At 43.9% G+C, this 24,553-nt stretch overlaps 2 protein-coding genes across 3 annotated transcripts in view; one reads left to right on the top strand and one right to left on the bottom strand.

Annotated features, from left to right (window-relative positions):
• The window catches only part of LOC144487108 (mediator of RNA polymerase II transcription subunit 12-like protein), a 596,823-nt gene that overhangs the window by 151,169 nt on the left and 421,101 nt on the right, over positions 1 to 24,553 (top strand). The window contains 2 exon segments of the mRNA XM_078205170.1: positions 586 to 690; positions 6,337 to 6,519. Of these exon segments, the coding sequence (XP_078061296.1) occupies positions 586 to 690; positions 6,337 to 6,519 (288 nt within the window).
• gpr171 (G protein-coupled receptor 171) lies at positions 17,861 to 22,929 on the bottom strand. 2 transcript variants are annotated; one of them, XM_078201864.1, is made up of 3 exons: positions 22,771 to 22,886; positions 20,539 to 20,795; positions 17,861 to 19,889 (listed from the first exon to the last, which is right to left on the bottom strand). In XM_078201864.1, exon 3 carries the CDS (start codon positions 19,853 to 19,855, stop codon positions 18,860 to 18,862), a length of 996 nt encoding a protein of 331 aa, XP_078057990.1. In that variant the 5' UTR covers positions 19,856 to 19,889; positions 20,539 to 20,795; positions 22,771 to 22,886; the 3' UTR covers positions 17,861 to 18,859. The 2 variants fall into 2 exon arrangements, with proteins under 2 accessions (XP_078057990.1, XP_078057998.1); XM_078201872.1 differs by lacking the exon at positions 20,539 to 20,795 and having other exon boundaries at positions 17,867 to 19,889; positions 22,771 to 22,929.

Genomic DNA, 24,553 nt, shown 5'->3' with positions numbered 1-24,553 from the left:
GAGCCTCTGTTGGTCAGGGTGCCAGAAAAGGGGAGATCGCCCCCACTCCGCCAAAGCCGGCGCCAAGACATCAAGTTTCGCTTGATAGTTTTGCTACATGGCTGGGGCACCCTCTGATAATTGTGAGGTACCAGTGGTGGGGGGAGGAGGCTATTATTTGGCCACTTAAAGACCTCAATTGGACTGTGGGACATTTTAAGCCCCCCCCCCCCCCCCCCGCCCAGTGGAGATGGGCAGGTGTTGGGTGCGAGGCTTATGCCTTTGGGAGCGGGTGTCAAACTCCATCCATTGCATGGTCATTACTGTCAGTAAACCAACTTTTTCTCCTGGATTCTGCTAGGTATTTGTGAACTTGAGAAAACCGAGATACATCAGAGAGAGGAAAGAAAATCAGGATCCTGTGTGCGAAAGGGGAGTGAAAACAGGGAGTGTATAAGATAATAATCGCCCTCAGTGTGCTATGTTTATAATGCAGAAACCTTTCTCAGGCAACAGGAGTTAAAACCAATGCTGTCCGTGCAAATTGTTTTTCTAAATGGAGCTTTTGTCTGAGAGCTTTGACCAAAAGTAATTTTTTAATTTTAGGATCAGGGACTTGGAGAGCACATGGATATGGATTCAGGACCGGCAAATTTATTTGACGAAGTGGACAAGAATGACTTTAAAGCAGACTTTGGACCCGAATTTGCAGTAGGTTGAAAACCCTTGTTCTGAAACCCTTTGTCTACTTTCCACCACCGTTATTGTTTTGAAGAGTGAGGTTGTGAGATGAAGAGTTATTACACTCTCTGAAGCACCTGGGATGTGTTTCTGGATATCTGAATTTACAGGGGGGAACTCTAGCTCATAGAATCATAGAACCTCTAGAGTGCAGAAAGAGGCCATTTGGCCCATTGAGCCTGGCCCTAACCCCACGTATTTACCTTGCTAATCCCACTGACACTTAAGGGGCAATTTGGCATGGCCAATTGACCTAATCTGCACATCTTTGGACTGTGGGAGGAAACCAGAGCACCCGGAGGAAACCCATGGCAGACAGAGGGAGAACGTGCGGACTCCACACAGATAGTGATCCAAGGCCGGAATTGAACCTGGGTCCCAGCTGCTGTGAGTGCTAACCACAGTGCCAACCGAGGTGCGAAGAAGAAAAATAAAAAGCTCATAGTTGGCCTCTTGCCACAGAGGATCCATTTCTTGGCTTCAGTTTAGCTGATTTAGTGAGGAAATGAAAGAATAATGTTAACCAGAATCATGAGTGCTTCTTTAATGTGTGATGTGAATAACTTAACCACTGAGTTTACAAAAAGAGCTACAACATTAAGCAATCAGAGTTTATACCCTCCCCTCTCAAAAGAATACGGTACATTTCCAACTACTAATTATGTTCTGCATGGAATTTAGCTGTAAATTTTCTTTCTCTGTGTGTTTAGAAATGAGTTTCCTAAATCATTGCACAATTGGAATTTCCAGTCAAGCACATTATTTCCAATTTTACAAAAAAAAGCACTTCAGTTGAACTTGTGACTGTAAATTTATTTAAAATGAGACCAATCCAACTGAAAGCAGAACAATATTGATCAGAATGTTTAACTGTGAACTACTGAACTTTGTCACGTCTGATTGCAAAAGACAATGAAGAAAGTTCCTTGTTTTGAGACTAAAGTGTAGCCTAATAGGGCGGCTACCCGGTTTCCTCCGGGTGCTCCGGTTTCTTCCCACAGTCCGAAAGACGTGCTAGTTAGGTGCATTGGCCGTGCTAAATTCTCCCTCACTGTACCTGAACAGGCGCCGGAGTGTGGCGATTCGGGGCTTTTCACAGTAACTTCATTGCATTGTGAATGTAAGCCTACTTGTGACTAATAAATAAACTTTAAACTTTAATTGTTGTTGTAGTTTTTTTGGAAATGTATTCTTTCCATTCTGTCCCAATTCTATTTTTCTTCTCCTTTTCTATTTCACATCCTGTACCTGATTTGACTTCGAACTAAGTATGTAGTCCTGGGTGGCACACTGGTTAGCACTCGTAACACCAGGGACCCGGGTTCAATTCCGGCCTCGGGCCACTGTCTGTGCGGAGTTTGCACGTTCTCCCCATGTCTGTGTGGGTTTCCTCCGGGTGCTCCGGTTTCCTCCCACAGTCGAAAGACGTGCGAGTTAGATGGATTGGCCATGATAAATTGTCCATTAGTGTTAGGGGGATTAGCAGGGTAAATATATGGAGTTACAGGGATAGGGCCTGGGTGGGAACATGGTCGGTGCAGGCTCGATGGGCCGACTGGCCTCCTTCTGCACCGTAGGGATTCTATAATTCTATAATCCACTCAATAGCAATAGACTGGAACTCATTGGGTTAAGTACCCAAAGACTCGCTATGGGATCTTTCACTTGAACTCGCTGTGGTTCACAATCCATTTTGGCTCAGTGTCCTCCACAGGGATCTGGAACCTGACTGAATTGCACAACTGACTCTGTGGGTGGGATTTTACGGCCTCAGTTGGGCGAGATTGTAAATTCCCGCCCGAGGCCAACGGAGATTTCCGTTCCGGGAACTTTGCTCGCCCCGATTCCAGGGCCGGCGAGGTGGTAAGTTTTCGGTCAGTGTCCCCTCAACCAATCAGATTGAAGAATCCTCAGTCTGAACCAGGACTACATACTTGGTTCGAAGTCAAATCAGGTAAAGGATGTAAAACAGAAAAGGGGAAGAAAAGTAGAATTGGGACAGAATGGAGAGAATACATTTCCAAAAACATCTACAACAACAATTAAATAGTCACAAGTAGGCTTACATTCACACCGCAATGAAGTTACTGTGAAAATCCCCGAATCGCCACACTCCGACACCTGTTTGGGTACACTGAGGGAGAATTTAGCAAGTATTTCGGACCGTGGGAAGAAACCGGAGCATCGGGAGGAAACCCACGCAGACACAGGGAGAACGTGCAGACTCTGCACAGACAGTGACCCAAGCCGGGAATTGAACCCAGGTCCTTGGCGCAGTGAGGCAGCAGTGCTAACTAACCACTGTGCCACCATGCTGCTAAATTGTGAATGAATGAGAGTCCACCTTCAAAAGTTAATTTTCAGTGCAGGGGTAGTTGTTTAATGCTAATTAAGACTCATTAATAACGTACTTAAACTTGGGCACAAGAGTTAGGAGCAGGAGTAGGCCAGGAGAAACCCTAACTTTCTCCAGCAGGTTTAGTATGTATCGCATCCGTATAGCAGCTGCACACCATGGGTGGGAATTTCCGGCCTCGCTCACCCCGAAACCGGAAAATCCCACCCAAGGTCGATGGACCTTTCCATGGTCTGCCCCTCGCCTGTTCCAATTCTCATTGGCGGGCGGGATGGTAAAATTCGCCCCCATGTCTTTCAAAACTTAATCTCTCAATGACTTGCTGGCATTATGAAGCTTCTAGAAGAGCGCAAGGCGACAATAGGGTAGCATGGTGACACAGTAATTAGCACTGCTGCCTCACAGCACCAGTGTTATCCGAACAGACGCCGGAGTGTGGCGACTAGGGGATTTTCACAGTAACTTCATTGCAGTGTTAATGTAAGCCTACTTGTGACACTAATAAATAAACATAAATTTTAACTTCCTAATTTCCCTGTTTACCTGCACACATTTGGTTAGAATCATAGGACCCCACAATGCAGAAGGAGACCATTTAGTCCATCGAGCCTTCACCGACAACAATCCCACCCAGGCCCTATCCCTGTAACCCCACACATTCACCCTGCTAATCCACCTGACACTAAGGGTTAATTTAGCATGGCCACTCAACCTAACCCGCACAACTTTGGAGTGGGGGAGGAAACCGGAGCACCCGGAGGAAACCCATGCAGAAATGGGGAGAACGTGCATACTCCACACAGACAGTGACCCGAGCTGGGAATTGAACCTGGGCCCCTGGAGTTGTGAGGCAGCAGTGCTAACCACTGTGCCACCGTGCCGCCCTCACTGTGCCAGAAGTGGTAGCCCTATTGACACATCAATAACTGAGCACAGAAAGACTCAGACTGGGTTCTGCTTATCGCAGGCAGCTGGTATGTTTTGCAACCTTCTTCTTGGACAAGTTTTGAAAGGTTTGTTGAACGTTAATCAGTCTAGACTTACTTTTGGCCGGGGATGGAGCTGTTTACAGCTATCGGTTTTACTGGCCTTTTATTATCCGCTCATTATTTTGAGGAGGAACCTGTTTTCGTGTATGTTTGAATTGTTATCCAATTGCAGACTCTTTGGAGGAAATTTGAATTTGTGAAGTTGGTTTTCAGAAAGTGTCAAGTCTGATGTCAATAAATGACGATTACAGTGCATATTTAACTAATTTTGACAAAACATCCATTGTATTCAGCTGCAGTATTTTGGAATGTTTCCATGTATTTCCAATAGTTTTCTCTAGAGCCTTTATGTAGTTTCCAATAATAAGATGTAAAGAGGGCTGGTATGATCTTGACTAGTTCCAAGAAATGTATGAGTGTTCCAATATTTTGACACATCCAAACACCCGTCACAACCTCAATTTCGTCCACATGTACATAGCTTGTTGAAATGTCACAGACAGGATCAGGAAATAATCAAATGGGCTCCTGAAGTGGTGCACTTTATTATAATTAGAGGACTCAAATAAAAGCAGATGGAAGGTACCCTTCAGCTATATAGAATCCTACAGTGCAGAAGGAGGCCATTCGGCCCATCGAGTCTGCACTGACCACAATCCCACCCAGGTCCGATCTCCATAACCCCATGCTTTTACCCTAGCTAGTCCCCCTGATACTAAGGGGCAATTTAGCATGGCCAACCTACTAACCCGCACATCTTTGGAGTGGGGACGAAACCGGAGCACCCGGAGGAAACCCACGCAGACATGGTTTGCCATGGTTTGACCATACCCTGGAGTACTGTGCTCAATACTGGGCACTGCACCGTTGGAATGGATATACTGGCCTTGGAGGGAGTGCAGCATAGCTTTGCCAGGAAGATACCTGCACTCTTAAGGATGATGTTATGAGAACTGGGGCTGTATTTCCACAAGTTTAGACTTTTAAGGGTGAATTGATCAAAGTTTTCTTTTGAAATATATTAGGGGAACTGATTGGGTATAGAGTGTGATTGGGTAGATAGTTCCATTGGTTGGTGAGTCTAAGATTATGGGACATTGTTACAAATGGTAGAGGGTGCTACATACCAATTATTAATTTTAAATCCACCATTGATAGAGTTTTATCAACAAAAAGTGTAAGGCACATAGATGATAGATTGTCTATGATGACACAGCTTGAAGTACTAAATGTTCCTATCATGTAGGATTTTCAAGGCAACGCTTATCTGTTTAAAAATATATTGCCCCTCCTTCCTCTTGTAAGGGGAACCCCAGAGAATATTGTGTGTACATTTTCTAATCTTGAAGTAAAGGCTGGCATTAATGGAAGTGACAACATGCCATTGGATTATCCTCAAAAACCCCAAATCCAATGTGTGCCCCTTGGGGAATGAAACCTGCCGTGATTATCTGGTTTGCCCTATATATGACTCCAGTCTCACATCCATGTTGATCCACTCTGAGTTGAGCTGAGTGATCGACTAAGTGATAGGCAAATTGCTATGTGGAGACAGCCTTCTCAGGGCAACGAGGATGGCCAGTAAATGTTAGCCTCCCCAGAAACAATTAAAAATAAAAGCTGGCAGAGCTGAGATGAAGAACTTTGTCTTCTGGATGATCAAGAATGAATTACCTCATTTCCTCAGCAGTGGTTTGGGATGACTATATGTTGCATTCTCAAGAGTGCATGGTCATTTTGCTCAACTAATACTTAATATTCAAATAATCTAGGCAATAGGCATGGAGTGTAATTATTCCTGTCCATTGTTTGTAAAGTAAGACATGGGAGGATGGTGGCAGTGCGATACTGTCATTGGAATCATAATCCATAGGCCCAGGATAATGTTCAGGGGACATAGGTTCAACTCCTACTCCGGAGTTGGCAGAATTGAAATTCAGTTAATAAATCTGGAATGTAAAGCTAATCTCAGTAATAGTGAAAACCCATCTCACCCATTAATGTCTTTCAGAAGGAAATCTGCTGTCCTCACCTGGTCTGGCCTACATGCGTCTCCAGAGCCACAGCAATGTGATTAACTTTGCCCTCTGGAACAAGCCGCTTAGTTCAAGGGCAATTAGGGAAGGGCAATAAATGCTGGCTTTTTGCCAGTGATACCCAAGTCCCATGAAATAATCAAAGGAAATGTCAAAATGCATCCTCTTGTGTTGGTTGCAGATATTCTAGATTTTCAGTGGCCCTAATGCCCTTGTTCAACTGTTGGATTTACAGATTTTCTCTCCAATGCCCGGGGATTCTTTGACCTGTGAGCACAATGCAAATCCTTCCTTAGAACCAAGTGCCACAAAAGACGAAAAGCCAGTCAGGAAAGAGAGGGAGAAAGAGCTGATCTTCCCCTGCACTTACGAGCACCCTCGACATCTTCAGTATGCCACCCACTTTCCCATCCCTCAGGTAAGGAGCAACTGTTGAAAGTTGGGAGCAGCTGTCAAAGTAATGTGTGTAAGGGCAGATAAAGAGTGAGCAGCTTTTGTCTGAGTCTACCTCACTGTATTGCTTTGAGAATTCAAATGTCTACCTTTACTGATTTTATGCAAGCTCAGGATGTCACATTTTGGTTATACTTAAAGAAGAATTATTGCTCTGGTAGCTGGTGGAAAAAGTGAACTTTCATCACATCTTTTGTGTGGCTCTCAAAAGGGTAACACTTATCCCAGTGTGGTTTATGTGTTCAGGCATAATGAATGATTCATTCATGTCAAGTGTATGTTCACGCATAGAAGCATGACTCCATACAAACATTCCCAAGTTCGTACAGAAGGTACTACAACAACTGCAAATAAAGTTTTACTGTCCAATGGCGTGCCTCAAAACTCTGTTTTCCGAGTAAGGTTTCTTTGAGAAATTCAGCCTTGGTCCAAATGCTTCTTGAAAGGGCAATCATGCCCCTTTGAAACATTGCTGACAAAATTGCGCAATAATCACTGGCAGTGAATATAGTTTAGCTAGATAAAAACTGTGGCTGCTGGAAAGCTGAAATAAAAACAGAAAGTGCTGGAAAAACTCAGCAGATCTGGCAGCATCTGTGGAGAGAGAAACAGTGTTAACATTTTGAGTCTGTATGACTCTTCTTAAGTTTCGCTGAAAGTGCCCTGGACACCCTAGAAAAACAGGGGAAGTGATGTTTATCCCGTTTTTATTGGAATTTCTAATACTCTTCTGCTGAAATCATGACAGGGAGTTTGGGAAAGCCCTGAAAGCAGTATGCACCTGTGAGATGTTTTATACTCGAAGGAAATGTTGGATGGGATTTTCCGGCTGTTTGCGCCAGCAGGATTCTCTGGTCCCGCCAGCAGCGCACTCTTGCCCACAGGTTTGCTGGCGGTGTGGGGTTATCTCAGTGGGAAATCCCATTGACAGCGGCGAGACCATAGAATCCTGCCACCAGCGAATGGCACACCGTCTCCTGCTGCCGAGAAGCACATGGCTGGGAGGCTGGAGAATCCTGCCCATTGTGTTCAAATATGTGGGTTATATACAGAGTAAAGGATCATGATTGTTGGGTACCACTTTTGTTTTAATTTTCTGTACCAACCTGCGCATTTGCTTTGTCAGTAGGTGAGGGAAAGTGCATTTTAGCATTCATACTTGTCTTGTGATTGGTCAGCTAGATACCTACAAATTGTCTACAGAATTGTCTATGCCGTGGACTTAAACTCACTGGAGTTAAGAAGGATGAGAGGGGATCGGATCGAGGTATAGAAAATTTTTAAAGTAAATGTGGACCAAATGTTTCCTCTTATGGGGCAACCTAGAACAAGAGGTCACAGGTCTAGGTTGGGAGGTGGTAGATTTAACACTGAAATGAGGAGGAACTACTTCTCGCAGAGGGTGGTGAATTGGTGGAATTCGCTGCCCCATAGTGCGGTGCATTCTGAATCATTGAATGGTTTCGAAAAGGAGGTAGATATATTTCTAATAAAAGAAGGGTTAAAGGGATATGGAGGACAGGTGGGGAGGTGGATTTGAGACCAGGGAGAGATCAGCCATGTTCTGATTGAATGACAGAGCTGGCTCGAAGGGCTGAATTTGCCTACTTCTGCTCCTAGTTCCCATGTTTCTATATGATGTTGCATTCTAAAGCTTTTGTAATTGCTTGTGATTGATCAGCAGGAGTCTGGAGTGCAATCCCATTTGTCGAGATAGATACCTCATTGTTGGTGCATGTGGATATGACTGCTGGGCTGGCTGATTATGAATCACTTAATAGTCATCTGTGTGCTTATTTCCATCGACTGAGCTTTTTTTGAGGAACATGTTGCCCAAGTGAACACACAACCCTTCTGAGTAATCCCTCTTATACGTCATGTTTGGATGTATTTGTAATTGTTTCCAGGTATTGCCCATGTCATTCTTGGTGTACTGCTAAGAGATGCAGGTGAGTGGGGAAAGGGATTAGGCCATTTTAACCCTCAAACTTGTTCTTCATTCAATAATATCATGTCTGACCTGTGATCTAACCCTATATGGCCCCATTGCCCCCCTATCCCCCACCATTGCCCCATTTCAACACATTTGGCCCATATCTTTTAATACATTTACTTTACAGAAATCTATCAATTTCAGAATTTCAATGAACAATTAATCTCGCATCCATTGCTGTTCATGGAGGAATGTTTCAAACTACTGTCACCCTTTCTGTTTAGGCATGTTTTCTAACTTTGCTCCTGAAATGACTGGCTCTGATTTTTAGTCTCAGACTCTCCAACAAGCAGAGGTTATTTCTCCCTCTATCCACCATCTCTGTTCCCAGTGATCAAGTGAAAGCCCCCCGTGACGTTTTTGGTCCTTCATTTTTAAGCTGGATATTCTCTTTGGGAATGTTGTGTCATGAGCCTTTTCCACAAGTGGGGCTTTGTGTTTCCTGCAGATGGCAGTGGGTCTCTACCTGCCTAATATCGAGGCAAATGTAGGTGAGATTTTGGTTACAGTGTAAAACTATTAGCAGCTATCTGGAATGCACGATTGGTTGTCAATTGACTTTCTTCATTTTGGCAGCTGGAAGATGGTATCAACTCAGTGTGGGTCAAGGTCGAAACCAACAGACAAAATAGTTGACAATTATAGTGACTGAAAAGTGATCAATTATAACATAGATTTAAAAAAAAACTTATTCCATTCAAATTGAATCCAATTCATGGTCCCCACAAAATGGACAAACAAGATCCAAGCTGACAGGATGAGGCATTCCATCCCATCCTGGGCTTGATCTGATAGGTTTTAAAGTTTATTTATTAGTTACAAGTAGGCTTACATTAACACTGCAGTGAAGTTACTGTGAAAATCTCCTGGTTGCTAAAGTCTAGCGCCTGTTCGCGTACACAGAGGGAGAATTTAGCATGGTCAATGCACCTAAACAGCACGTCTTTCGGATTGTGGGAAGAAACCGGAGCACCCGGAGGAAACCCACGCAGACACAGGGAGAATGTGCAGACTCCGCACAGACAGTGACCCAAATGGGAATCAAACCCGGGTCCCTGGTGCTGTGAGGCAGCAGTGCTAACCACTGTGCCATCATGCTGCCCAAAGGCTGAGATGGCTTTGAATTGTTGCATCAGGTGACATCTTGGTTGAACCTCATCAGCTGCCTGATCATTGACTCTCCTGTGCCAGATAACATAGATTTTTAAAAACATTTTTTATTCCAATTCAATCAAATCAAGTCCAATTCAGAATCTCAACAAGTTGAGACATTCCCGATCCAAGCTGACAAGACAGGGCTCTCACCTCCTGTCTTGGGCTTGATCTACGTGATCCAAGCTGATTGGAGTAGGCATTGCACCTCCTCCAAGGCTTGATCTCATTTGCATCTTAGCCAAAAGGCCGAGATGCCGCTTTTAAAAATTGCTTCAGATGAAGCTAAAATGTAACCTAATGACTTCAACCAAGCACAGCATGTCGATACTACACTTGATCTTAGCCAAGAGGCCGCGTGCCAGGTAACATAGATTTACAGTAGCTATGAAGTTGAATTTTTGAAGCAAAAACAACTTGGGTCCCCAATGAGGATTTAATAGACCCACTTTACAGTGGACTTAACAGATTCTGAAATTAATCAGTGTTCTCATTCACTTGCCAGGTGAATAATGATTTGGTTGGAATCTTTTCTGAACTGTACAAGGGTCATTTGGATTCGAAGGGTTAATTCCGTTTCTGTCCACAGATGCTGCCAGACCTGCTGAGTTTGTCCAGCATTTCTGTTTTTAGTTCAGATTCCCAGCATCCGCAGTATTTTGCTTTTAGCTATCCTATACCATATGTACACATTTGAATCCCTGAACTCTAGTTTGTATAAGCATCGAATCCATTTCAGTCAGAGGGAAGGGTGCACGATTGAGTTCAGTGGTTTTGGTTTGCGATTGCGCTGCTATTTTGGGATCCAGTTTTTAAGTTGAAAAAAAAAACAGAATTTAAATCAGCTCAAGTTCCATTACAGGCCAGAGATCCCAGAGAGATTTGCAAACTCTTTTGAAAATGAGTTTTGTGCTGGAATGTATGTGTATAAATACGTCAGAAGATCAATTAGCAATCTTCTATCAATCAGTGCCTTATACACAACTTTAAAAATAAAACAGATTGCAGAACTTGCTACATGACAGACATGGATAGAGATCAGCAGTGTTGAAGTATTGACATTGTTTTGTACAAAACGCATCATGATCTTTATCTGCCTTCATTGCCTCTTCCAAAAGATCACAGGTGGCTTTCCGGTATGGTAGGAAGTGTATACATCATGATGCGCAAGCAGTTACAGTGATGTGGTTTAAATAGGATTGACCACAGTGCGTCTTTTTCCAGTCCATCAGTGTTCGGATGTTTTCAGATGATATTTGCGCTAATCTGTGACAGTTGTAACGAAAGAGGAATTTCACATGAGGTGCAATGTGAGGTGGTGTGGTGTTGGGTGATTTTCAATATGGAAGAATTGCACCAGTTACTGGAAGAGGCGTCATTGGCAAGTAGCAGAAACCATTTCCTGCAGCTTTCAGTGGTCTTTCTGCAAATAATCTGCGATTATTCACTGCTTGTCTACCACATTTAATACACAGGAAGTTCTTGAACAAAATGAGCCACGTCAGAATGTCATGTGCATTGCATCTGGCAATGGGAAGGTCAGTCTCTTACGATACAGAGTTACCAGGAGGAAGTCTTCAGATGTAGGCAATAAAATAAAACAAGACTTACTCCAGCTTATAAATCAAAGAAAAAGGCTTAATAAAGAAACTTCATTACCCCAACACTTGAGGCCTCACCCTGGGCCATTCCAAGCTCTCTCAGACCCCAACAGCTGCTTCTTTATGCTGAGTCAGCTGGTCAGCTGACCACCACATCATTTTGTCATTGGTTACATAGTTTACTGGGTCAGCTGACCCTTACAGCTTGTTACCATTGGTCACACTGCAACAGATCCAATTGGTTACATTTTAACACTTGGTATGGGGAGGCATGAGGCTACACCAATGATGGACCACCTAGGGGCTGCATGAGTGGCCCTCCTTCATCCCGGTGGGCCGTAAGATTGAAATCGGGCTTGTTCACTAACCATGACCCCATGAATAAAATTGAATACATTTAATACACGCCTAATATTTCATAATGAGTTATATAAAATGCTTAATCATTTATGCATTAATAGAAGGGTTATCAATGTCGAAAGGTAAAAACAAAAGAAATATTTATGTTTTGGATGCACAGCTCTCTCAGTCAATGTTGTAAGCAATTGGCATGCACCTCACTTCACTCGCGCTTGCTTTACGCATGTATCACTTCAGTCATAATGCTTGGGGGTAAAACTACACAGATGACAATCAGTGGTGTGTGGCAACCCTGCATGTGGGTAAGGGTCAACAAAACGTATCATGGGCCGCACTCAGCACCCAGATGGGCCACATGTTACTCCCTGGCCGCAGGTTGCCCACCACTGGTCTACACAGAGTTATTTAAAGGAGATTAAAGCAAAATACTGCAGATGCTGGAATCTGAAAAACAGAAAACGCTGTTGCCTACCCTGGAAAATCTCAGCAGGTCTGACAGCATCTGTGGAGAGAGAATAGAGCCAACATTTCACCCCCCTGACGAAGGGTCATCCTGACTCGAAACGTTCTCTCCCCCCAATGCTGTCAGGCCAGCTGAGATTTTCCAGCATTTTCCGTTTTGGCATCTTAAAGGAGATTCATAACGATGCAACTGCTGTACACTGCGGACAGGAAGTTTCGGAGCTATTTAAGGAGTAGCATCAAGGAGCTAACTGGGTTGAATTACCTCTCTGATTCTCCGTGGGATTTGCATCGGATGCGATCTCAGCCAATCAGTTGGAGCAATTCAAAGCTCAAACCCACATCCTCACAATGCTCCGTGAGGCTGTTCATGTCTCACATAGAATTAGTTCTGCCGTGTCTGAAGCAAATTCCTGTTTAAGTCGTTCAAAGCTGCTACATCAGCATTGTGTACATCAAGTTAAAAATACAAAAGAGAAAACGCTGGAAAATCTCAGCAGGTCTGGCAGCATCTGTAAGGAGAGAAAAGAGCTGACGTTTCGAGTCCAGGTGACCCTTTGTCAAAGCTAAAAAAACTAGAAAGTGGGAAATATTTATGCTGCAAGCTGAGGGAATGAAAGATGAGACATAGCCACAGAAACCAGGGGAAAAGACTGCTAATGGCTGTCCACCATTAGTTAAAAATACAACCTGTTGCATTTCTTTACCCAAAGGCAGGGGAGTCTTAAACTAGAGAGCATAAGTTTATGGTGAGAGGGGAGAGATCCAAAAGGGTCCCGAGGGGCAATTTTTTTACACAGAGGGTGGTGAGTGTCTTGAATGAATTGCCAGCGGTAGTAGTAGAGGTGGGTATAAATTTGTCTTTTGAAAAGCATTTAGGCAGTTACATGGGTAATATGGGTATAGAGGGATATGGGCCAAACGTGGACAATTGGGACTAGCTGAAAGGTAAAAACTGGGTGGCATGGACAAGTTGGGCCAAAGGGACTGTTTCCATGCTGTAAACCTCTATGACTCTTATGATTATGAAACAAATTGAAAGCTTACGTGGAATTAGGAAAAAATTAAAAATATTTTGGCAAGGAGAAATTTAGCATGTGTGTTTTATTCTAGATTAAGTATAGAAAGTAAGAAAATAAAACTGTTACTAATTAAATTGGGTCAAATGTTAAGAGCTGGAAAAGTGACAGTCCTACAGTGGTACAACACAAAATCTGTAACACAGAGATGGGTAGAAAGAATGTAAGTAGGCCATTTGGCTCTTCGAACCTGCTCTGTCACTCAATAGAACAACAGAACAAAGAGATCTAGGGGTACATGTTCATAGCTCCTTCAAAGTGGAGTCACAGGTGGACAGAGTGGTGAAGAAGGCATTCAGCATGCTTGGGTTCATCGGTCAGACCATTGAATACAGGAGTTGGGACGTCTTGCTGAAGTTGTACAAAACATTGGTAAGGCCACACTTGGAATACTGTGTGCAATCCTGGTCACCCTATTATAGAAAGAGTATTATTAAACTAGAAAGAGTGCAGAAAAGATTTACTAGGATGCTACCAGGACTTGATGATTTGAGTTATAAGGAGAGGCTGGATAGACTGGGACCTTTTTTGTCTGGAGTGTAGGGGGCTGAGGGGTGACCTTATAGAGGTCTATAAAATAATGAGGGGCATAGATCAGCTAGATAGTCAATATCTTTTCCCAAAGGTAGGGGAGTCTAAAACTAGAGGGCATAGGCTTAAGGTGAGAGGGGAGCGATACAAAAGTGTCCAGAGGGGCAATTTTTTCACAGAGGGTGGTGAGTGTCTGGAACAAGCTGCCAGAGGTAGTAGTAGAGGCGGGTACAATTTTGTCTTTTAAAAAGCATTTAGATAGTTACATGGGTAATAGAGGGTTATGGGCTAAATGCGGGCAATTGGGATTAGTTTAGGGATTTAAAAAAAAAGTCCTAGCACAGATCCCCTGTGGAACCCCCACGAGTCACTGACTGCCAATCAGAAAAAGATCCATTTATGCCAACTCTGCTTCCTATTTTTTTTAGCTTTTATTGTTTAGCTTTTATTAACAGGGGGTTGAAGTTTAAGAGCTGTGGGGTTATGCTGCAACTGTACAGGACCTTGGTGAGACCACATTTGGAATACTGGGTGCAGTTCTGGTCACCTCACTATAAGAAGGACGTGGAAGCGCTGGAAAGAGTGCAAAGGAGATTTACCAGGATGCTGCCTGGTTTGGAGGGTAGGTCTTATGAGGAAAGGTTGAGGGAGCTAGAGCTGTTCTCTCTGGAGCGGAGGAGGTTGAGGGGAGACTTAATAGAGGTTTATAAAATGATGAAGGGGATAGATAGAGTGAACGTTCAAAGACTATTTCCTCGGGTGGATGGAGCTATTACAAGGGGGCATAACTATAGGGTTCATGGTGGGAGATATAGGAAGGATATCCGAGGTAGGTTCTTTACTCAGAGTGGTTGGGGTGTGGAATGGACTGCCTGCAGTGATAGTAGAGTCAGACACTTTAGGAACATTTAAGCGGTTATTGGATAGGCACATGGAGCACACCATGATGATAGGGAGTGGGATAGCTTGATCTTGGTTTCAGATAAAGCTCGGCACAACATCGTGGGCCGAAGGGCCTGTTCTGTGCTGTACTGTTTGGTGTTCCATATGTAAATTGCACATTTCATTGCCAACTTTCAGTTCTGTTAATACTAGGGTTCGTTTAATTAAGCATTGCATGATCAAGAAAATGTTGGTTTTATGAAGCTTTAGCACAATTTTAAAGGTAGCAGTACAGAGTGGCAACAGTATGTACCATATGCAAGATACACTACCGCAACTCGCCAAGCTTCCAGTGACCACACTCTCCAAACTGTGACCAAGACCACATACAAGAGAAACAGACACATGGGAACATTGCCACCTGCATGCTTCCCTCTAAGCCACTCACCATCCTGACTTGGAAATATATCGCCGTTCCTTTACTGTCGGTGGGACAAAATCCTGGAGCTCCCTTCTTAACAGTGCTGTGGGTGTACCTGCACCACATGGACTGCAGTGGTTCAAGAAGATGGCCCACCACCACCTTCTCAAGGGCAATATTGGATGAGCAACAAATGCTGGCTCCTTGTCCACATCCCACGAACAAATAAAAAAGAACATTTAGGAGCTCTTTCTAGTTTATAAATTCCAGACTATACACAAATTGTTCATCTCTGTACCTAACTGAAATGGTTAATTGCATTACTGTGGTCGGACTTCCTGGTATCAGATGACGTCTGAATCATCCTACTCAAACCAAACCACCTCCATTAAAAAAACGAGATACATCACAATAAATGCAATTGTTAATTTCACATCTTATCAAAGTAATGTAGCAAAAAGCATATGAGCTGTATTAACAACAGCTCAGGAGGCATCTATGGGGTGGAAAAGAGTTAAATGTTTCAGCTCAGTGGCAAGGGGCAGGATGCTTGTCCCCATATGAGGTTGAATACAGATTGGTAGATATGGAAATTCATGCCAGAGACTGGCGTGCTGGTCTATCATCGCCCTCCCAACCTTGAACCATTTTTGAGGGACGGGATTGAGAGAGGCCATCACTGCTACCTCCCCCTGCCTTCACTCCCCACTTCCTGCAAGCTATGTCAGGCCAATGGCCTGTTAAGGTCTATTGTCAAAGGCTGATTGGAATTTTTCTAGTTGGACTGAACACCCTGGAGGTGTTGGGGACCAAGCCAGTTGCCTGGAGGATAGCCTCTTGGCTGCCGGCTGGGGGTGAGCGCTCCAAGCAAGCTTGGAGGCGCTCCCCACCTGCCTGGTCACAGTCGCATTGGCAAGTCATTCTCTTTAAAGGCTTTCCCCCTTTGCAATGGTGCCCTGGCAACTGAGACCATTTTAAAATTTTAAGCTTTTAAAATGTGCAGAGATGGTGCCTCAGAATAGAGATGCCCTCTTTGCTTCTCTGATCATAACTGCAGAGTGCTGGTATTTGAGCTGATTGGCCTCTTACAGGCTCCCACCAGGCTGGTGGGTCTCCTACAGGCTCTCACCGGGCTGGTGGGCCTCATTAAGCTCTCACCGGGCTGCTGAACCTGCCCTCTGATCACTAAATGACCAATTTTGGGGGCAAGTGTTGCTGGGTGACTATTTCTCACACACCATTTGAGGTCCTAACCCAAAAGGCTGGAATGGGAGAGTGTTAGGGATTTAACAGTTTTTAAACCAGGGGGAAAACATTATGCAGGGGAGGGAGATAAAGAAAAGGTAGGGTGGAGGGAAGAGTGATTAAACGCCAAAAGAGTTAATGGTACAAGTGATGGTGAGGAAACTCCTTTACTGTTAATGTTCTCCCCTCAGACTGACTGAAGATGTTGAAGGAATTAACTGCAGATACCTACCACCAGAAATATTGTTTTTTTAAATGTGTGAAGTTTTCTTATCAAATTATGGCCTAGTTAAAAGGGCAGAAGAAGAAAACAATTAATTTGAGTTAAAATGAGAGATTTGGCAAACCACCTCCTCACTCACTTCCAAATGTTAACATAGCCCCTCAGGCTATAAAAGCTAAGGGAAGAAACACGGTGAATGATATCAAAGCTTTGTTCAATCATAACATGGGTCCTCTGACAATGCACAAACAAAGCCTAAAGCTATTTTTTGAACACCTTTAAAACAATAGGCAGAAAATGTACTGTTTATTTTCTTCAATGAAATTGCCTCTGCCGTTGATTCATTTTGTGGAGATGCCGGTGTTGGACTTGGGTGGGCACAGTAAGAAGTCTCACAACACCAGGTTGAAGTCCAACAGGTTTATTTGGAATCACGAGCTTTTGGAGCACTCCGAAAGTTCGTGTTCCGAATAAACCTGTTGGACTTTAACCTGGTGTTGATTCATTTGTTTATTCTTTGGCAGCCTCAGTATATTTTCTAAAACATGTAGTAAGATGCTTTGTCGTAAGATATACCCCAACATTTCACTGATTGACAATTCGAAGCATGCAGCAGCGTACATGACATTTTATACATTGAAGAAGAGCTTACATTAATGCGGAGCTTTCTGAAAAAAAAAGGCACACTGTTGAAGTTTTCCATCTTACACTTATCAGGTGAGGATTGCAAGAATGCCAAATCTCAAAAGGAACAGCAATTTATACCACATGACAGGAGAGTGCTGATCGCCACTTGCCAACCAATCAGCAGCCTCCTCTCATGCAAGATAAATTGTTGATCCCTTGAGATTTGGAATTCTTGCAATTCTGACCTGGTGAGTGCAAGATGAAATACTTCAACGGCACATCTTTTTTTTTCAGCAACACAGCCCCTTTTCTGTCCTGAGAATGTCCCTAAAAGGCTTTGCAATCCAATGATTTAATTTTTGAAGTGCGGTCACTGTTGACCGCACTGTTGCAGGCAAATTGAATATCAAATTATGCACAATGAATTCCTAAGAGTGATGGAGAAATAAATGAGATGAATTATGAGTTACATAAGAACATAGAAAATAAGAGCAAGAGTAAGCCATTCGGCCCTTCATGCCTGCTCCACCCTTCAACATGATCATGGCTGACCCTCTATCTCAACACCAAACTCCTGTACTCTCCCCATTCCCCTTGACACTTTGTGTCTAGAAATCTAATTCCTTGTTAAAGATATTCAGTGACTTGGCCTCCACAGCTTTCTGTGGTAGAGAATTCCGTAGAATCACCACCCTGAGTGAAGAAGTTCACTAAACATGACCCCATGAATAAGATTAAATACATTTAATATGTGCCAAATATTTCATAAGTTACAGAAAATGCTCAATCATTTATATATTAATAGAACGATCATCAACTTCAGATGGTAAAAATGAAAGAAATATTTAAACTTTGGACACAGGGAGTGCACGGCTCTCACACTCAATGTTGTGAGCAATCAGCACACACCTCACTTCACTTGCCCGTGTTTTATATACGAATCACTTCAGTCAGACCAGTAGAAATAAAACTACGCAGATGGAAATCGGCAGAATGTGGCAAATCTGCGCATGGGGAGGCAAAATGTCTCGTGGGCCACAATCACAACCCAGATGGGCCACATGTGGCCCCTGGACGGCAGGCTGCCCACCACATATTTAGACAATTCACTCGAGTCAGCTTCTGGGGAGAGAGTTCTCCCCTGATTTCTCTTTAGCAAGGTGACTTGTTTTACTTGTTACCTCCATCTATGTCCCTTTCTGCCCAATAAATAATCCAACTATTACCCCAACCATACAACATATAATGAATATTTGCAAATTATAACTGATCAAAAAAGGAAATAAGGGGACAAGATGGGATACTTGTTCCAGAGTTAGAATTATTTCTCCAATCAACTCAATTAAACTTAAGTTTAATTAAATAATATATACAAAATATAATTCCAAATAGCACTTAATACATGAATAAGATGGAACAACAATTATATATATACTCATTGCATGAGTTAACCTGAACGGTGACAAAAGCTATATATAATATATCTTTTATCGCAAGTACAGTTTCAGCCTTTTTGGATATTTTTCTTCCATTGAATGAGTTTTCTCAAAGCAGTTTACTCAGAAAAGCCTCTTTCTGCAAGTCTCTGGCAGCTTATTTGTCGAGAAGATTTGCCATCTCAATAAAAGCTTCAAAAGTTCCTTTTAAAATTGGTGCGTGTGGTTTTAAGATTTCTGCTTTGTACAACTCTGCAGGAGGCGGGTGCGAAAGAGGCAGGATAATGTCCAGGTTAGTTGCACAATGTTAAGTTGGTCTCGGTCCTCACCTCCTCATCCTCATTTTTCTTGCGTTTGGTCCCCTTGGTTGATCCAAAGGTCTCTGTGATCTTCGACCGGAACGATTTGCAGAGGAAGAAATACAAAATGGGGTCCAAACAAAGATTGAGGACCGCCAAGAGGAAGGTGGATTCCTTTGCATAGAACAGGGTCCGCTGTACAGTGCAGTCTCTGGCTGGCTTATATTGGCTTAGTGTGTACGGAGTGCGGACAATGTGATATGGGACGAAGCAGATGATGTAGACACCGGTCAGGATGGAAACGTGCCTCAGAGTTTGCTGCACATCTTTCTGCATTTCTCGCTCCTTGTTCCTGTACAGTTTTTTCACCACGAGGAAATTGGAGGTGAGGAGCATCACTGAAATGTTCATGAAGATTGCAATGCAGATAAAATTGGTGAGGACATGCCAGTTCAGTCCCAGGGTATTCTTTATCTCCGCGCACTTCAGGAGAGGCTTGGATTCTATGTGCTTGATGGGGATTGCCATGTTAGGCACCATCAACAGCAGGACCATTGCCCAGATCACCACGGACATCATTTTTGCGAAACCTGGTTCCTGGATCCGCTGGAATCTCGAGTTTCCCGAGAGTTGGATATATCGATCAATGCTCACAAAGCCCAGGAAGATAATGGACGAATACATGTTAATGTAGATGAGGCAAGCTGTAACCTGGCAGTGGAAGACCTTCAAATTCCACGGAGCAACTCCCAAGTCTACAATTATTTTGAAGGGCAGGGCCAGACTCAGCAGAAAATCGGCAGTCAGTAGGTTAATCAGGTAGATGTTGAGGCATTTCCTGGCTTTCCTCTGGCTAATAAATGCCCAAAGTGCGACGCAGCTTCCAATAATGCCAATCAGGAAGATTAAGTAATAAAAATAAGTGAATGCTTCCATATTGTTATTGATCTCACATGGCGTGTTGGAGCTGTTAGATGGTTTAGAACTCATTGTCAAGCAAGAAACAAAATGTGAAGCCTAAGATCTGAAACGAGAGAAGCAATTGAGATTGAAAATTAACTTCTGGAATAGTTGTAAATCATAGACAATCAATTATTTAGGCATTTCTAATTTCAGATTAAACTAGAATTGGAATCCCTGCAGCGTGGAAGGAAGTCATTCGGCCCATCAAGCCTACACCACCAACACTCCTATCCTATCCCCTTAACTTTGCCTATTTACCCCGCTAATCCCCTGGTTTTCAAAGGGACAATTTAGCATGGCCAATCCACCTGACTTGCACAGGGAGGACACTGGAGCATCTGGAGGAAACACACGCAGAAATGTGCAAACTCCACACGGACAGTCCCCCTAGCTGGGAATGGAATCTGGGTCCCTGGCGTGGTGAGGCAGCAGTGCTAACCGCTGCCACCGTGTGTGGTCGGGGTGTTGTGTACAATCTGTGCAGGAGAGAATTGGGTGGCTTTATATAGACGAGGATGAGAAAAACCCTAATAAGATAACAAAATCAGTCAGTCAGGGTGACCCTTTAAGATGCTGTCAGAGCTGCTGAGACTTTCCAGCATTTTCTATTTTTGTTTCGGATTCCAGCATCCGCAGAATTTTGCCCGTACTTGAATATGATAAATTCAGAGACCTTCAGCAAATTAGCAATGAGAGGAAGAAAGACTTACTGTTCTAATAAAACAACGCGCCCAGAAGTGTTGAAATCTTCAGCCAGGGCTCACAAAACAACTTGTTTGTCTGAATTAAAGTCGATTCTTGCTGACTCTGGAGTTGCCGCCCGCTTCTGAGGGAGGGGAGCTGCTCGTATCGCTGTCCCCCTTTTCGAAAAAGACAGCTTAACGTCGCCAAAACCCTCCACTGCTCATCTGAATTTGAGAAAGGAAGTATCCGCCTCCTGTCTCTGCTCCCCCTCGGTCGGAAATACCTTGTAGGGAATGCTAGATGAGTCAGTAAATGGGTCACCTGCAGTGTCCTGGAATGCTAATGATATTTTTTGGAAGTTAAGCTCACCCAACACTACTAATCTTGCCTGCTCTTTCGTCAAATGTGTAACTTTTACACGCCAGCCCACACTGTACATTCCCAGTTACATTGCACTCCCTGTCTGAATTTCCCTTATTACTCACACGTATTCGTTCAGCAGTTGCCTTGTTTCAGTTTACCAGAAGTATGAGTTATTTTGTTTCTAAAGTTTAAACTGTGTGTGTGTGTGTGTATGTTCAGTACAATGTCATCTGCAAAACCCTATTCTCAAGAACCTCCCCGGGCTGCAAAGGAAACCTTTACTTTGTCAAGCTCGATTTTAGGGTGTGAAAGAGTTCCTGTCACCACCGCGCCCCCCTTCTCCTCCCCCTCCTCCCCTCCCCAAACCAACTCCCCTGTTCATGTTGCTGGCAACGCTCAGGGGAGTAGTGAGGGAGACAATCTTTCTGCCCCCGAGGCATTTTGCTTAATTACTCAGGAGAGCCGAGTGATTCTCAAACCCCTTTTTACAGCTGATTTCCAGAACCACTTGTCTCTCTTTTGAAAACCACGCATGCACACGCTCAGAGCCTTTTAAACATTGGCTTCTGCAAAACGGAAATCAGTGAAACAGAAATAAATGTTGATGTCACAAACCCTCCTGAGACTTGCAGAGGAGGAGGAAGTGAAATGGATTAAACTTCATATAAAGGTGTTGGGCCGCAACTTTGCAGGACGCAAGAACAACAAATCGTTCAGAAGGAGCACACAATTTTGCTCAAGATGGCACCGGAGCGAGGCGGCTTCTTGCAAGCTGTGTCCAGCATACCTTCTAATTCTATCTTTTACCCGCGTTCTATGCTTCTAAAACTTTATTCGAACTCTTTTAAACTCTAACAATGACACCCTAGCTATGACTGTAACACTACATTCTGCACTTTCTCCTTTCCTTCTCTATGAACGGTATGCTTTGTCTGTATAACACGCAAAAACGATATTTTTCACTGTATACTAATACATGTGACAATAATAAATCAAATCAAAAATAATTCTGCAAGTTGGCCAGTTTAATGATACTGGAGAAAGTGAATTAATTCACGTCAGGCCAGCTATACCTATTGCTGGTATCAGCCCTGACGAAGGGTCATCCAGACTCAAAATGTTGGCTCGAGTCTCTCTCCACAGATGCTGTCAGACCTGCTGAGTTTCTCCAGCATTTTCTGTTTTTGTGTACCTATTGCTGCGCTGTTCTGTTTGGAGGTGAAGTTGTGTTAAAAGTAAGATTCATTTTCATAGGGTAAATAAAACTTAAAATCCTGGAATCCCACGTATTGAGAACCCCAATTGGCTTTGTTCAGTCATTTGTAAGCCTTGTGGATGGATTAGTACTACAAAAAATAAAATAAAATTCTTCACAGAATATTATTTCATAAACACTGAAAATCCAATACAGGAACAACACAACCTTGACGTAGTCAACACAAACTAGTGACTCTAGCCCTGCCTGGTCTCTGCTGACAGTCACCCCAAACATACATACACACACACGCACCATCGTCAGGATAGTTAAACCACCCCGTCCCCTCCTGTCCTTCACTCAGTGTGGCCGAACTGTAAACTTTTTATTTAAAAAAAAACTATACCGGCAAAATAAACCCAGCGGCTGGAGAAACAAAGAATATCAACGCTTAACGCACTCCACAAATTATTCACAAAGCCCCTGAGTCACACACACAAAAGAAAATAACCACCAAAACGTCAGCCACAACGCTTGAAATTTACTCCAGAGCTTTGTTCTAACACCGTATATGATGTTTTTACAACAAAGTTTAAAGATGTTTGGTTTTCACACATGAATGCTTTGCTTCCTTGAGTCCCGAGTGTCGCGTCGGTTGATGCCTCTAAGGTAGTGACATAAAGACAAGGGAATTCCATACCTTACTCACGAAATGGATAGTTGTGTTTTCTGAATGAGTTGAGTTCGACCAGGAGCCCTGGCTGCATGTGAAGGAGCAGCTGGCCGTCCGGGTAGTGTGCTGCCGACAGCAATGTCGTGCGGAAATCTAATCTCTTTGCTCATGTTTTCCTCCACTTTCAGAATATGGCTTTCTGTGGGATGTGTGGTTTGTAGAAAATTAGCTGATTGACGTAGACGAAACTGGGGCCTTGGCAGAGCTAGACCGCTGCTGCTCTGCATGTTTGATATTGCACTCTGCATCCAAAGCACCTCGTGCAAGCTTGGCTCCTTTTTCTGATCATTAGAAAAGCTGCAGTCCTTCCCGAAATGCCTCCTCGAATGCAGCTTTCAGTGCCCCAGACACTATCTCACAGGTGTTGTGTGTGATGTGAGTGATGCCAGAGTTTATGTGCGGTGTCCTCACAATTATTGCGACATGCTGTAGTGTCTCCCTTTTACAAAAATGGTGAGCGTGATTTAAGAATTCACACCTTCCCAGTGCTTCCCTTTCTTTCTCTTTAATTCCCTTTGCGTTCCTTCTAAAGTAGAACTCTAGTTTTGTTGGCGCCAGCAGCCCTGCAGTATCTCACACGTGTAGTCGTTCTTTCTGTGTGAGGCTAGGGAATGAATATTTTGATCGGAAAGTTATTTGATCTATAAACAACATTGTAACCGTGTCCAATAATTTTCAAAGTTAAAGCCCAAACAGGGCTATGAGGAGCACCATGACTTTTTTTTAACCCTCTTTGGTTGAGGGCAGTTCCCTCTGCACAGGGATGGTTCAAGTGTCACATATTAGTGTCACAAGTAGGCTTACATTAACACAGCAATGAAGTTGCGGGGCGGCACGGTAGCACAGTGGTTAGCACTGCTGCTTCACAGCTCCAGGGTCCCGGGTTCGATTCCCGGTTCGGGTCACTGTCTGTGTGGAGTTTGCACATTCTCCTCGTGTCTGCGTGGGTTTCCTCCGGGTGCTCCGGTTTCCTCCCACAGTCCAAAGATGTGCGGGTTAGGTTGATTGGCCAGGTTAAAAATTGCCCCTTAGAGTCCTGAGATGCGTACATTAGCGGGTAAAATATGTGGGGGTAGGGCCTGGGTGGGATTGTGGTCGGTGCAGACTCGATGGGCCGAATGGCCTCCTTCTGCACTGTAGGGTTTCTATGAAAATCCCCAAGTCGCCACATTCTGGCGCCTGTTCGGGAATGCTGAGGGAGAACTTGGCACGACCAATGCACCTAACCATCACGTCTTTCAGACTGTGGGAGAAAACCGGAGCACCCGGAGGAAACCCACGCAGACACAGAGAGAATGTGCAGACTCCACACAGACAGTGACCCAAGCCGAGAATTGAACCCGGGTCCCTCGCGCTGTGAGGTAGCAGTGCGAACCGCTGTGCCACCGTGCCGCCCACCCTAGAAACCTTTGGTCTTTGTTACCTCCTAAACTGGACTGTTCCAATCATCATCTGGCTATCCTCCCACCTTCCACCCATCAGACATCCCAATCGACCCCAACCCACATTCACCCATTGACCCTGTGCTTTGCTGACCTACATTGGCACCTGATCTGGCACCGACTCAGATTTATAACTTGCGCGCTTATTTTCAAATTCCTTGGTTCTCCATAACCTCTTTCAATGCTTCAACCCTCCCAAGGTCTCTGCGCTTCTACAATCCTGACCAATTTCCCATCACCCGACCACTAATGGCCATGCCTTCAGTTGCCTAGTTCCTAAATGATGGCAGTGCTGTCATCAGCCACTC

The sequence above is a fragment of the Mustelus asterias genome, chromosome 3 (assembly GCF_964213995.1).
Source record: "Mustelus asterias chromosome 3, sMusAst1.hap1.1, whole genome shotgun sequence".
NCBI classification, from domain to species: Eukaryota; Metazoa; Chordata; class Chondrichthyes; order Carcharhiniformes; family Triakidae; genus Mustelus; species Mustelus asterias.
Note: the sequence above shows the minus strand (reverse complement) of the source record. Positions and strands in the feature narration are given on the sequence as shown.